The sequence below is a fragment of the Balaenoptera borealis genome (assembly GCF_965194805.1).
Source record: "Balaenoptera borealis genome assembly, chromosome: 13".
NCBI lineage: Eukaryota > Metazoa > Chordata > Mammalia > Artiodactyla > Balaenopteridae > Balaenoptera > Balaenoptera borealis.
Genome location: NC_138870.1, coordinates 10,777,787 through 10,790,646, shown reverse-complemented (window position 1 = coordinate 10,790,646; position 12,860 = coordinate 10,777,787). Strand labels below are relative to the sequence as shown.

The 12,860-nt window shown below is 43.8% G+C and overlaps 1 protein-coding gene across 7 annotated transcripts; it reads right to left on the bottom strand.

The window, feature by feature from the left end:
• Positions 1 to 903: 903 nt before the first annotated feature.
• LOC309608605 (uncharacterized protein) lies at positions 904 to 12,790 on the bottom strand (the record flags this gene model as incomplete). 7 transcript variants are annotated; one of them, XM_082348902.1, is made up of 4 exons in its annotated part: positions 904 to 1,104; positions 1,955 to 2,016; positions 10,380 to 10,407; positions 12,438 to 12,790. In XM_082348902.1, the coding sequence occupies 4 exons, from the start codon at positions 12,788 to 12,790 to the stop codon at positions 1,053 to 1,055; spliced, it is 495 nt and encodes a 164-aa protein (XP_082205028.1). In that variant the 3' UTR covers positions 904 to 1,052. The 7 variants fall into 7 exon arrangements, 1 of the variants encoding a protein (XP_082205028.1); XR_014232996.1 differs by lacking the exon at positions 10,380 to 10,407 and having other exon boundaries at positions 12,438 to 12,777; XR_014233000.1 differs by lacking the exons at positions 10,380 to 10,407; positions 12,438 to 12,790 and adding an exon at positions 9,032 to 10,195.
• Positions 12,791 to 12,860: the final 70 nt, after the last annotated feature.

Sequence of the window (12,860 nt, the reverse complement as noted above, 5' to 3'; positions counted from 1 at the left end):
GACCTTATCAATTCAGACTATCTCTTGGGATAGTTTGCATTCCCAGATTGTATTGAGGGTGAAATTTGGAGAAAGGGACAGAGGGTGTCTGAGGGTGAGGAAGGGTCTGGAATTCTGAAACAGCTTTTCAGACCTAGAGTCTCTTATCAACAGAGTGGCACGTGAGGGTGAGGAGATGGGGGGGGGTAAGGGTCTCCTAGTAGGTGGGCCAAGGACCTATGGCCTCTGGGCCAAAGGTTTGGAGAAATGCTTAAGCCCAGGTGAGGCAGACCATGGCTGACACAGACAGCAAAGTGTCCCTATTTGAATCTGGTTCTTGCTATGACAGGTTTTGCCTTTACCCAGTTTCTCAAGCCTCTTACATCTTTGCACAACATTTGCCCTATTGAGAAACCGGTTTTGCATGAAACCTCCCATGGCTTGGAGCAAGTATCCATGACGGTGTTTGCATACCATTGGGGTTTTACTCCTCCCCTGTGTGCCAATAAGGGTGAAGTGGCATTCAGATGACGTGATATGAAGGACATCACTGCGGCCTCCAAAACTGAGAATCTTTGAACTATGTGAAAGGTTCCTACCAGGATTTCACAATGACAGAGAAGGCCAGGAAAGACCAAGTCTAGAAGGCAAGGTTAAGAACACTGTCTTTACATCAGTTCTCACGAAGCCTTCTCAGAGTACAGCAGCCGCATTGATCTCTCCGCCTCTGGATCCTGTAGTCCATACCGTCTAGACTACACAGTTCAGTCCTGGTTGTATGCTCTCTTCTAGAAACTGCTTTGTGTGTTAGTTGCGAGTTCCCTGAGAATACAGACTATCTCTTATACTTCTTTGCCGGCCCGTGTGGAGCCTCTCAATACGATTTAACTCAGTGCTGGGCACAATAAGATTCTCAACAATAAGTGTTGATGAATTTGTTTTTGGAAATTCAAACTCATAGAAAGTGGCTCCACAGAGGAGAATTAGAAGGCCTGTTTCTTCTTAAAGTGGTGGGTGTTGGAGCCCCATCGTCGCTGGTGTCGTTGTCAGTACCAGCAGCCTCCTTTCTCAGGTCAGGGAGTCATGACAGTACAGGCAGGACACACATTTCCCGTGCTTTCCCACCTAGGAGAGAAAGATGTTTTACCCAGTGCCTGAGACCCCTTCCCGATTCCGCTTTCCCCTCCCAACCATGAAGGCCATACAGTGAGAGCTATGAGGGGCATCAGAGACTGGCTGACTCAGTTCCTTGATTTTGTGGATGAGGAAACTTGGGGCTCAGAGAAGAGCAGTTGAGGGTGGTGGAGACAGGATGTATAAGCTTTGGAGTCGGGTAGAACTGGACTTGAATCCCAGTGCTGTCCCTCTTCTGCTGTGTGATTGTGGGAGAGTCTCTTCACGTCTTGGAGGCTCAATTTCCTCATCTTTAAAGTGGGGATAATAGTGCCTACCTATGGGGGTCGGTGTGAGAATTAAGTGAAATAATGTGTGTAAATACAGTGCTTGGCAATAGAGATGCTCAATACATGTGGGCTGTCTCGCCTTTCCTTCTCTGGAGTGTCCTGCCCAAAGTCATCGAACACTTTAGTGCTGGCCTCTCCTGTTAGTCAAGCTAAATATTCTTTCAGTTACATACCAAGGCTAGCCTCTTACTAGAAAATTAAGATCAACCATTAAAATTTTTAAAAATTACTTTCACTGGAGAGGACTTCCCCAGTGGTGCAGTGGTTAAGAATCCGCCTGCCAATGCAGGGAACACGGGTTCGAGCCCTGGTCCGGGAAGATCCCACATGCCGCGGAGCAACTAAGTCTGTGCACCACAACTACTGAGCCTGCGCTCTAGAGCCCGCGAGCCACAACTCCTGAGCCGGTGCACCGTAACTACTGAGCCCGTGCACCGTAACTACTGAAGCTCGCTTACCTAGAGCCTGTGCTCCACAACAAGAGAAGCCACCACAATGAGAAGGCCACGCACCTCAACGAAGAGCTGCCCCCGGTTACCGCAACGAGAGAAAACCTGCGCGCAGCAACGAAGACCTGACACAGCCAAAAATAAATTAATTAATTTTCAAAAATGGACAGTTTAAGGCAAAAAATCATATATTTACAAATAAATAAATAAAAATTACTTTCACTGGTGATTTGGACCAATTTATTTTGAGCTGATTTATATGCCTCAGAGATAAAAGACAGGAATACTGAATTTCAGAGTGAAATTCAAAGGTGTTGAGGTTTTAGCCATTTCCAACTACAGTGTTTGAACTCCTGGTACTCCTAAAATAGTACTGATGGCCTTTTACCCCTTTAAACAAAAAATTCCAGTCTCTGATATATGTACATGCTTTGCTTTGCAACCTGATATTTTTCACCTGTCTTTCTTAAGACATACTCTGCTATCCATTCATCATCAATTGGAGCTAAAATGAAAACACTGCTGTTAAAGTTTTTTTAAAAAATAAAAAATGTATTGGTAATGATCATGGGGGACTTGTGGGGTGGCTTAGTCTCAGAAATGAAACGGACATTTGTATCTTTTGTAAAATTTAAGGGTTAATGATAAACCTTTCTTTCTCATGCTGGAGAAGATTCACTGCGATCATTATTTCTTTGAAAATGTTTAGTTAGCTAATATTCATTGTGTTTGGCTGCAAACATATCTTTCAGTATGGAGCAGAACCAGGATTAGTCTAGAAGAAAAATCTTAGTGTGAAACACCTCCTAATTGTGACTATTTATCAGCCTCCAATTGTGGTTGACAGCTCATTATTTGGTGAATCATTTAGGTCCTGCAAGGCAGAGGGACGAAGCAGGGGCAAACCTCCCTGAAGTTTCCTTTGTGGAAGGTGTGGTAGGCAGAATAATGGTCCTTCAACGTCCTTGTCCTAATGCTCAGAACCTGTGAATGTTAGGCTACACTGCAAGGGAGGATTACAGTTGCAAATTAGCAGATTTAACAAAAGGGGAGAATTCTGGGTTATCCAGGTGGGCTCAATGTAATCACAAAGATCCTTAATAGGGGAAGGCTGGGCAGAGTAGAACCAGGGAGCGGGTTGATGATGTGAGAAGAACTCAACCCACTGTTGCTGATTTTGAAGATGGAAGAAGGGACCACGCGTCAAGGAATGCAGGCACCTCAAGAAGCTGGAAAGGACAAGGAAATGCATTTTCCCCTAGAGCCTCCAGAGGAGAACACAGCCCGGCTGACACCTTGACTCTAGCCCAGTGACCCCCCCATTTTAGAATTCTGGAACTATAAGATAATACATTTGTGTTGTTTTCAGATACTGTTTGTGGTAATTTGTTTACGGCAGCAATAGAAAACTAACAGAGTCTCTCCAAACAAAGGCTGACACACCGTCTCGCCCCAAAGGTGCTGCCTGGAATTCTGGGGTTTCACACAATCACGGGCAACAAAATTCCCAAAGGGACTGAGACACAGCGGGAGACCGAGAGCCATACTTGGTATTGATGTCACATAATTTATAAAGAGTTTCATTTTAATATTTCCATTTAATCCTCCCACCGGTTCTATGAGGTGGAAATTTTTATTATTCCATTTTTGTAAACAAGGAAGCTGAAGCTTAGAGAGTTAATTTTTCTTTCTTTCTTTCTTGTTTTGTTTTCTTGGCCGCGACGCATGGCTTGTGGGCTCTTAGTTCCCCGACCAGGGATCAAACCCGGGCCCTCAGCAGTGAAAGCGCAGAGTCCTAACACCTGGACCTCCAGGGAATTCCCTAGAGTTAATTTTTCTAAAATCAGATAATAGTAAGTAGTAGAGTTGAGATTCACAGATGTGGTCCCAAACTCTAGGTACTTCACTACTTTGATATCTGTCTTGCCCGGAGAGCCATCCAACTAGGAAGTCAGTACTTACAGAGGTTGCTCATTAGTTAAGGTAATTTCTCTAATAAGTGGAGGTTGTGGGGAGAGGTGCAGCTAATACTTTGCAGTGGGTATCCACTCTCCATATGTCTGCTTCTTACGAATGTGGAGTCTTCCTAGAATGTACCTGTTGTCAAGAACATCACTGGCCAGTGGTGGCTACTTGCTGAATATTTTTAATTCCCTGTCCACCATAAACCTAAATTTCACATGTCTAAATTATAGCTCAGCCCCACCTCCCTCACCTCAATCTGACCTCCACCCTGACTTTCGTATTTCTTTTGAGAATTTCATCATTAACCCTGTCATCTAGATTCAGCAGCTATAAGAACAGTAACAGCGAACCCTTACTGGGAATACATTCCAGTTATTGTGCTATGTGTTTTAGACGTCATCCATTGAATCCTCCCAACAACCCTATGAGGAAGGTACGATTATTAACCCTATTTTATAGCTGAGGAAATTTAAGCTTATGTAAGTTGCCGAAGGTGACACTTTAGCATCATCTTTAATTACTCATCTCCTCCGCCCTCCAGAGCGCATGAATCACCAGGTTCTCTCAGTCCTCCCTCTGCACTATTTCTTGCACTTGTTTCCATGTCCGTTGCCACTGTATCAACCTTGGCTCTTTTTGACTTATGCCTCAGTTATCACGAGAGCCCAATACGGTCTCTCTTGTTCTATGATTCCCCTTCCTCAGATCTTTCTAATATGCTTTGGTCAGACTAAGCCACCTAAAATCCCACTTTTATCCCATCTTTTTCTGAGTTCAAACCTTTAAACTAGAGAAGATACGTCCAAATGTCCCCAAAGGTTATCCTTGGACAGTGTGATGGTGGCAATATTTTTTTGAAAAATTAAATAACTTCATTGTATTAAAATTAAAAGGAAAAACTGTTACAACTATAGGTTGAAATTATAGGGCCAGATACATAATAAAGATAAGCAAACATTATACCCTGTAAGTTTGTAGGTCAAACTTCATTTGTTCCAGCATTGGGGAGCTCTCATTGGTCGTCTGACCGTTCCAAATATGCAATTCCACTTTTTAGAGGCAAATCTTTGCATTAAAAAAGGTTATGTAAATCTGCTTAGTGCTTCCATATATTTATAAACTTCATTACTAGTGGTAAGACAAAAAATGTACATGGTAAAAGAAAAACTGGGTCAAAATACTATCAAAGGATATAGCAATAAAAAACTTTTATCTCTCTCCCAAGGGTAACCATTGAATAAGGTGATTTGAATTTTCTTCTTCACACTTTACATGTTTCTGTAATTCACAGACTTTTAGCAATGGACATGTATTGCTTTATGATAGAAAATAAGACCAATAAAGCATAATTTTTAAAAAGGAACCAAATTATCGATCATTCCCTGCTACTTATAACAGAGAAGCTAGTTTTTTTGGCTGAGGCCCTGTGTAATCTGGCCCCAAAACGCTTTCCAGGCTTATTATAAACTGTTGAATACAAATGTTCTGCTTCAGTTAAACTATTTTAAACACCTTTTCCCTGCTGTGTCTCCAACTGTGTGTTTTCTCTTCCTGGAATGAGCTTCCCCTTCTTTTTTAATATCCCAATTCAATCTATTGTTCACTATCTGAGTCTGTTCTACATTCAGCCCTTCCTAAAAAGGAAGGAATCAGTATGTAGTGAGTATTTCCCGTGTGGAATTATGCATTCTATTTGATGCTTTCCTTGGTAGTCATTTGAAACCCACAACAGCTCTGGACGGTTGGTGTTAACAACCTTCATATTGAAGATGAGGAAACTAAGTTTCCCACCAGTTACATAGCCAGTATGCGGCAGAGCTGGAATCTGGAGCTGGCTGCTCTGCCCCAGCTCAGACAGCCCTCATTTTTTCCAACTTCTGTAGCTTTTTTCCAACTTCATTATTTATCTAAGTTTGACCCATAATCATAAAAGTGCATTCTAAGAGAGTGGCATTGCTTGTAGTACTATTTTGAACTACTTATATTTTGTATTTTCTTGATCTTCTCCACGAAACCTCCTGTAAGAAAACTTGGGTTGAGTTCTAACTTGCGATTTCCTAGTTCTGTGTCTCTGAGCCAACTCCTTAAACTTTCTCAGCCTCAATTTCCTCCACTGTAAAATAGAAAAGAAAATAATAATACCTAACTCTTCTGGTTGTTATGAGAGTTAAAAACCCAGTATATACCTTGTACAAAAGAGCTGTTTCTGTGTTGGATTTAACATGATGATATTAGTTTATTTTCAAATTCCATTTAATTTCTAGTTTCTTTATAGTAGTGTTTTTTTTTAAAATATCTTTATTGGAGTATAATTGCTTTACAATGGTGTCTTAGTTTCTGCTTTATAACAAAGTGAATCAGCTATACATATACATATATCCCCATATCTCCTCACTCTTGCATCTCCTTCCCACCCTCACTATCCCACCCCTCTAGGTGGTCACAGAGCACTGAGCTGATCTCCCTGTGCTATGCGGCTGATTCCCATATAGTAGTGGCTTGAGATAGTCCTAAAAACTCAGTGATCTAAAGAGAACTAGATATTTTTCTTCAATACATTAAAACACTGACTTTACACAAATTTTAAAAAGTACTTTTTAATCAAAATAGTATTTTGCTGTTTGGTCAGAATATACTATCTTGCTGTTTAACCAACGTTGAATAAGAGGTTCTGTTACTAGTTTAAGACTGTTCCTAAAGGTAATGTTTACATTTATAAACACGAATTATTATTGAACATTGTCATTTTTAGTCCAGAAAACCACTGAGCACTTTGAGAGCTACACTTACTCAGAAAACCATTTAAAGATCACTGGTCTTCAAAAACAGACACCACTTTTTCATATTCTTTATATCAGAGGAAAAAAAGGACATTACTGCATTCACGCCAATTATTTTCCTTTAGAGTCAGATGAATAGAAGCGAAATTCACAAATAGTTTTTAGCCTTGATTTACTTTCCCCTCCTACGACCACCATCATTTATAAAAGAACTTTTCAGCCTTTTGAAAGATAAATACATCTGATGTTAGGAATGAGCATTCTTTTATTCTTAATATTTTATTTCACAGTTATTAAAAGACTTGTCAAAGCAACCTTGACAAAACCCCCAAATGTGTGTTCTACATAACATTGAAAATCAAGTTTGGGCTGTAGATAGCAAAAGTCCATCCGCAACTCTCCTGAGATTGCAACTGAGAGATTCTCATTTCTCAGGGCGCTTCCCGAATACCTGTTTGTTATGAATTGTTTGATTAAAATAAGACAACCAAATAGTCTAGTTATCAGGTCATTAGGATCTCTGTAGGATTGAAATGTCCTACATTTGCCTGAAGCTGGGCAGGATCTTTTTTTCTCCCCTTAACACGCAATCTCCTTGAAAAAATAGTTTCTAGTCCACTGTTTCTCATTCCCTGGTGAACTCACTGCAATCTTGCAAGACTGTCTTTGGTGAAACCACCCTCTTCACGGTCACTTAATTGCTAAATCAAGGAAGACTTTTTAGACCTTATCTTCTCTGAGTATTAGTACACTGGAAACACACTCTTTCCCTGCTTGAAACGCTTTTTTCTTCACATTCTGTAACAGCCATGTCCACTGCCTTTCTTTCTGCTTACCTGTGTCTCCACACTCCTGACTCAATCCTGGGGTTACCTGGTTTTTTGTTTGTTTGTTTAAAGAGTAAATTATTTATTTATTTATTTACGGCTGCGTTGGGTCTTCGTTGCTTCGCGCGGGCTTTCTCTAGTTGCAGCGAGCGGGGGCTACTCTTCGTTGCGGTGCGTGGGCTTCTCATTGCGGTGGTTTCTTCTGTTGCAGAGCATGGGCTCTAGGTGCACAGGCTCCGTAGTTGTGGCTCACGGGCTCAGGAGTTGTGGCTCGCGAGCTCTAGAGCGCAGGCTCAGTAGTGTGGCACACGGGCTTAGTTGCTCCTCAGCGTGTGGGATCTTCCTGAGCCAGGGCTCGAACCTGTGTCCCCTGCATTAGCAGGAGGATTCTTAACCACTGCGCCACCAGGGAAGTCCCATACCCGTTTTAAAAATCTTTGCCTAATTGATAAATGAAAAGTCATCTAGTTTTTGTAACTTATTGTGTCTGTTTATATATTTGCCACACAAAGATCAGAGATACACTGATAACAGTGTTGTTGCCATTTATTCTTTCTTGGTTGTACATCTTAATTTGACATTGAGGCTTTTCATCTCTTTCAGAGAGGGGATTGTATGTTTTCGAATGCCTTCACCTCCCTCCTTCCTTCCGTTTCCCTACAAATGAGCATGTATTTGTTTAATTTAATTGAATGGAATTGAACACTTCATTCCCATTAGACTTTTAAGCACCATACTTGGTCCAGGTTCTTCATAAACCTTCCAGTGAGGAGCACGGAGCACTGTACTGAAAGATGGGAGAACTGCTTCTAATCCCAGTTGAGTCCCTAACTAGCTGTGCATTCTTGGGCAAGCCACTTAACCTCTCTGGACCTGCGCTCCCTTTTATGTAAAGTGAGTGGGATGGTATCAGGTAATGTCTTAGGTGTCTTCTTGTTCTCACATCACAGAGGTAAGATTTTCTTCCAGGAACTTCCTTCAGAGGCAAACTCTTAGCATATTGCCTCCTACTCTGCCAGAAGAGTGCTCTCCTCCAACATAGTGTCTCACCTCTTTGAGGCAGAACTTGCTTCCTTCCAGAGCTGTGATTCGTTTGTATGGGGCCATGAGCCCTAGGACAGTAGCAGCAACTACCATCCAAAAAACAGCCAAGACTTAAAGGTAAAGCAGGTCTTATCCGTTTTGTGTGTGTATTGAAAATGCTTTGAAAACCTGTTGAAAGCTAGGGACCCACTCACAGGAAAACACACATAAGCATATACGTACAAAATTTTAGGGGGCTCCTAGACCGTCTGAAGCCCGTCCACGTACTCCCTGGAAGCCATGAACCCTAGGCTAAGAATATTTGATTTGGGAACATTAATGGGATCCCTGGAGATAAAACGAAATTATCAGAAATGCTTACTTCCCATTGGAAGAGGGAGCTGCTAAATTAAATATTTACAGAATATTATCAAAACTCCCTTTTCAAAACTAAACTCTTATGCTTACTTGTAAATATCTTCTTCATAAATCAGGTCATGTGCTAACCTGCTTAAATCTTGCAGAGTAGAATGCAAATGCCTTACCGTGCATTATAAAGTCCTGTGTGGTCTGGCTCCTGCTCGCCATCGCTTTATACTTTTGAGCTCCACTGGCCTCCCTTTTGCCCTGGGAACATACCAACTCCCTCCCGACAAGTCACTCTGTTTCTGCTGAACAGTCTCGGAGTGACCTGCTGCCCCTGCCCAGACCGCATCCCGCCTTGCATTCAGGCTTCAGTTCAAGCGCCCCCTCCTCAGGAATGTCTCCGCCAACCACCTTCACCCCACCCTCAACCATGCGCTATCACAACACCCAGTTTTCTCCAGTAAAACTGATCTTGTTACAGCCCTGGCTGTTTTTGTCTTCTCTCCCCACGAGAATGTTAGTTCCATGAGGGAAGGGGCCTTGCCTCTCAGTTATAACCGCAGTCCCAGAGCCAGGACAGATTAAAACCTTAAGGGGGTCTTAGCTTCCCTGGTGGCGCAGTGGTTGGGAATTCGCCTGTCAACGCAGGGGACACGGGTTCGAGCCCTGGTCAGGTAAGATCCCACATGCCGCAGAGGAACTAAGCCTGTACGCCACAACTACTGAGCCTGCGCTCTAGAGCCGCGAGCCACAACTACTGAGCCCGTGAACCACAACTACTGAAGCCCTTGTGCCTAGAACCCATGCTCCACAACAAGAGAAGCCACTGCAATGAGAAGCCCATGCACTGCAACGAAGAGCAGCCCCTGCTCGCCGCAACTAGAGAAAGCCCGCGCACAGCAACAAAGACCCAACGCAGCCATAAAAAAAAAAAAAAAAAAAAAAAATACATTAAAAAACAAACAAACAAAAACCTTAAGGGGGTCTCAGCACTAAAGATGATGGTGCTCCTCTTCCATCTTTAATTCTGGCCAAAAAATTTGGTGCGCCTCCCTCATATTAAACTCTAACCAGAAACAGTACTAAACCATACACTTGCGTGTACTGAAACAAAACTAGCTTCTTTCCAGATGGTCTGATTGTAAGACCTTGGAGCCCCTGCTTTGCTGGTGCCCTAAATACATGAGCCGTTTGTCTGCTTTTGGGGAACCTAGCACTCACTCAATCCTTTAAACATACTGGAAGCAGTTTTAGGTTAAGCTGGCCTATGCCTACCAAAAAAACCTTGCTGGGATTACTGATAGGAATTGTGTTAAATCTATAAATCGATTTGGGAAGAACTGATATATTTACTATATTGGGGCTTCCAAGCCCATTATTTAGGTCTTCTTTAATTTTTTTTAATCAGCATTTTATAATTTTCAGCATACAGATCCTGTACATGATTTGTTAGATTTATACCTAAATATTTCATATTCTTTGGAGCAACTGTATCAATAAATGATACTGTTTTACATTTGTTCTTACCTGTTTGTTGTTGGCATATACAGAAGCTCTTTTAGTAGAACAAGGAGGAATGTACTCTTTAGTGACACAAACTTGTTCAATATTTATTTGCTGGACTACTAACAGGCTATGTATCCTACCATTCATGTACCTCTGCAGTGTGCCTCTAAATCTCAAATTCAGCCTAATTCTTGATTGTTTCACCCCAATCTCTACTACTGTTAGAAGGGTCTACTCATCCCTCACCTGAATACCCCTTATGCATTCCATCTCCATGTCTTCACTCCTGCCATTTCCCCTCTAGAATCGTCCCTCCGCTGAACCCTCTTCCCCCAAACTAGATCTTAACTATCAAACCCCAGCTGACATCGCTCCTTTTCTCTGCTGGACTCTTTTAACCAATATCGTATGCCACTCAATCATTAATTTAGTTTTTCATTAGTTTTAATCCATGCATGTCTCGTTCCCTAGTTAGATGATATGCACTGGGAGATTCCCATAATAGCTATCATAGCACCACATACATGGAAGGCGCTCCAATTTAATTGTATAAATGAAGAAAGTCGAGAGAGGTTTCAAGACGTGTCAGAATAAGGCGCCTGGAGCTGCAGCATCTAAAGAAGAAGTCTTCAAGATCCAGGCTCTCCACCTCCAGGACAAGGATTCTCTCTCTTTTCCTTCCTTCCCCCAAATCCCAACTCCTCCAGCTAGTCAGACTGGAGATGCAGATCCTCTCCAACTACCCCTTTGAAACCGTTCTAGAAACAGCAGGTCTATATGGGCAGTCGATTTCTAGAGGTTTTCTTTAAGAGCATAGGCAGTAATCCCATTGGAGCTGCAGTAACATCCCCCGGCCACCAGAGGGCAGGGCGCCGCGGGAGAGATTGCTTCCCCCCTGCAGAAGTCTTAAAGAGGTCAAAGGCAGAGGCAGAAAGTCGGCTCTGCATCCATGGCCTTCAGGCGTCTTTTACTGCCTCGAGTGCTCAGCGCTCTCCCCCTCTCCAGATGGGCTCCTTTTCCTCCTGTAAAAGATGGGCCGGAAGTTCCTAGAGGCTTACCCTAATACTAACCTTAAATGATTATAAGAACGAGTGCACTTAAGCTGCAGGATTTAAAGGCAGAAAAGGAGTATGGAGATGTTTCATCTTTCGTTAGATGAACCCCAAACCTGCTTCTCAGTTCTTTTACGAATCAAAAACAAAAACAGGACAACAACAAAAAGCCCCAGGCAGTGTCCAAACGGACATTCCCCAACAAAGATTGGCCTTTAGGGACCAATGTCCCAAATCCAGTACATTGTAAATGGAATATTTTAGGAGCTACTATTCCTACACACAAATTCTGGCTCATGGGGCAGTCCGCTCGCAGTGTGCTTTTCCGTCATTAATCACATCTTTGTTATGTGATATCCACGTGAGTACTTCTCAGTTAGAAGCAGCTTCATGCTCAAATGCTCAAAGCACACTAGAATAAAGCTCCGATTGTCCTGTTCAGTGATTCCAAGCCCCGGTTTGTCGCCACCTCAGGTCTCTAGTTTCCCAAAGTGTGTAATGTAGTTTCAAAACAAAGCTATTTTAATTAATCCAAATAAAAAATGCACGAAGTGTGTTAAGTTAAATCAACGGGGTCTTGCTCTTGCACTTCGCAAGGGGCGGTGAACCTCTGGTCTGTGCTGCCCGATACAGAACATACCTGTGAAGGGCATTTTAGCCTGCTCGCGCTCGTTACATTTACAAATGTAAATAGAAATAATAAGTAAATATAAGCACAGTGAAGTAATGAATGTTAGGAGCATTCAGGTGAGGGCTTTCAACGACAAACACACAGAGGGAGCTGAGCGCTTGACCACCTGAGTGTGATTTCTTTCTTAAAGTACCTGTAGCTTCTCTTTCCTAAGAGACGGCAGCGCCCTGCGTTTTAGATTCGTCACTTTTTAAAGAGCGGTTGTAATGCTCTCAAATCATTGTTGGCGTTTCTTCACGCTGGGGAGGCAGCTGGAAACAGCCCAAGGAGGCGGAAAAGGCTCTGCGCCTCGCTGGGGCGGCGAGGGGCGGGGGGGGGGGGGACACCCTGAAATACCTGTTGGGGCGCAGCGCTGAAGGCGCGCGGCCGAGCCCCGGCCCCGGGGGTCGGGGGTCGGGGAGATCAGGGGCCCGGGGGGCGGCCGGGGGGCGGCCGGCGGGCGCGCGGGCGCAGAAGGAGGAGGCCGCGGGGCCGCCTCCCCGGGCCGCCCGGCTCCTCCCAACGGCGCCCGCGGAACCTGTCCCGGAGCGGCCAGACCCCGGAACGGAACGGGACCCGACCCCTCCCCGAGCGGCCGCTACCAAGCGCCGAGCCGCGCTCCGGGCTCGGGCGGGCGCACGGCCCCGCCCGGCGCCCACCGCCCTGCCCTCGCCTGTCTCCTCCTTTCCCCGGGGCTCCGCTGAGTTCATTCACTGGGATTGGTTTCAAGTGACGCCATCTCTTTATTTTTAAACCAATGACCTCATCCGCGCTTGAAGT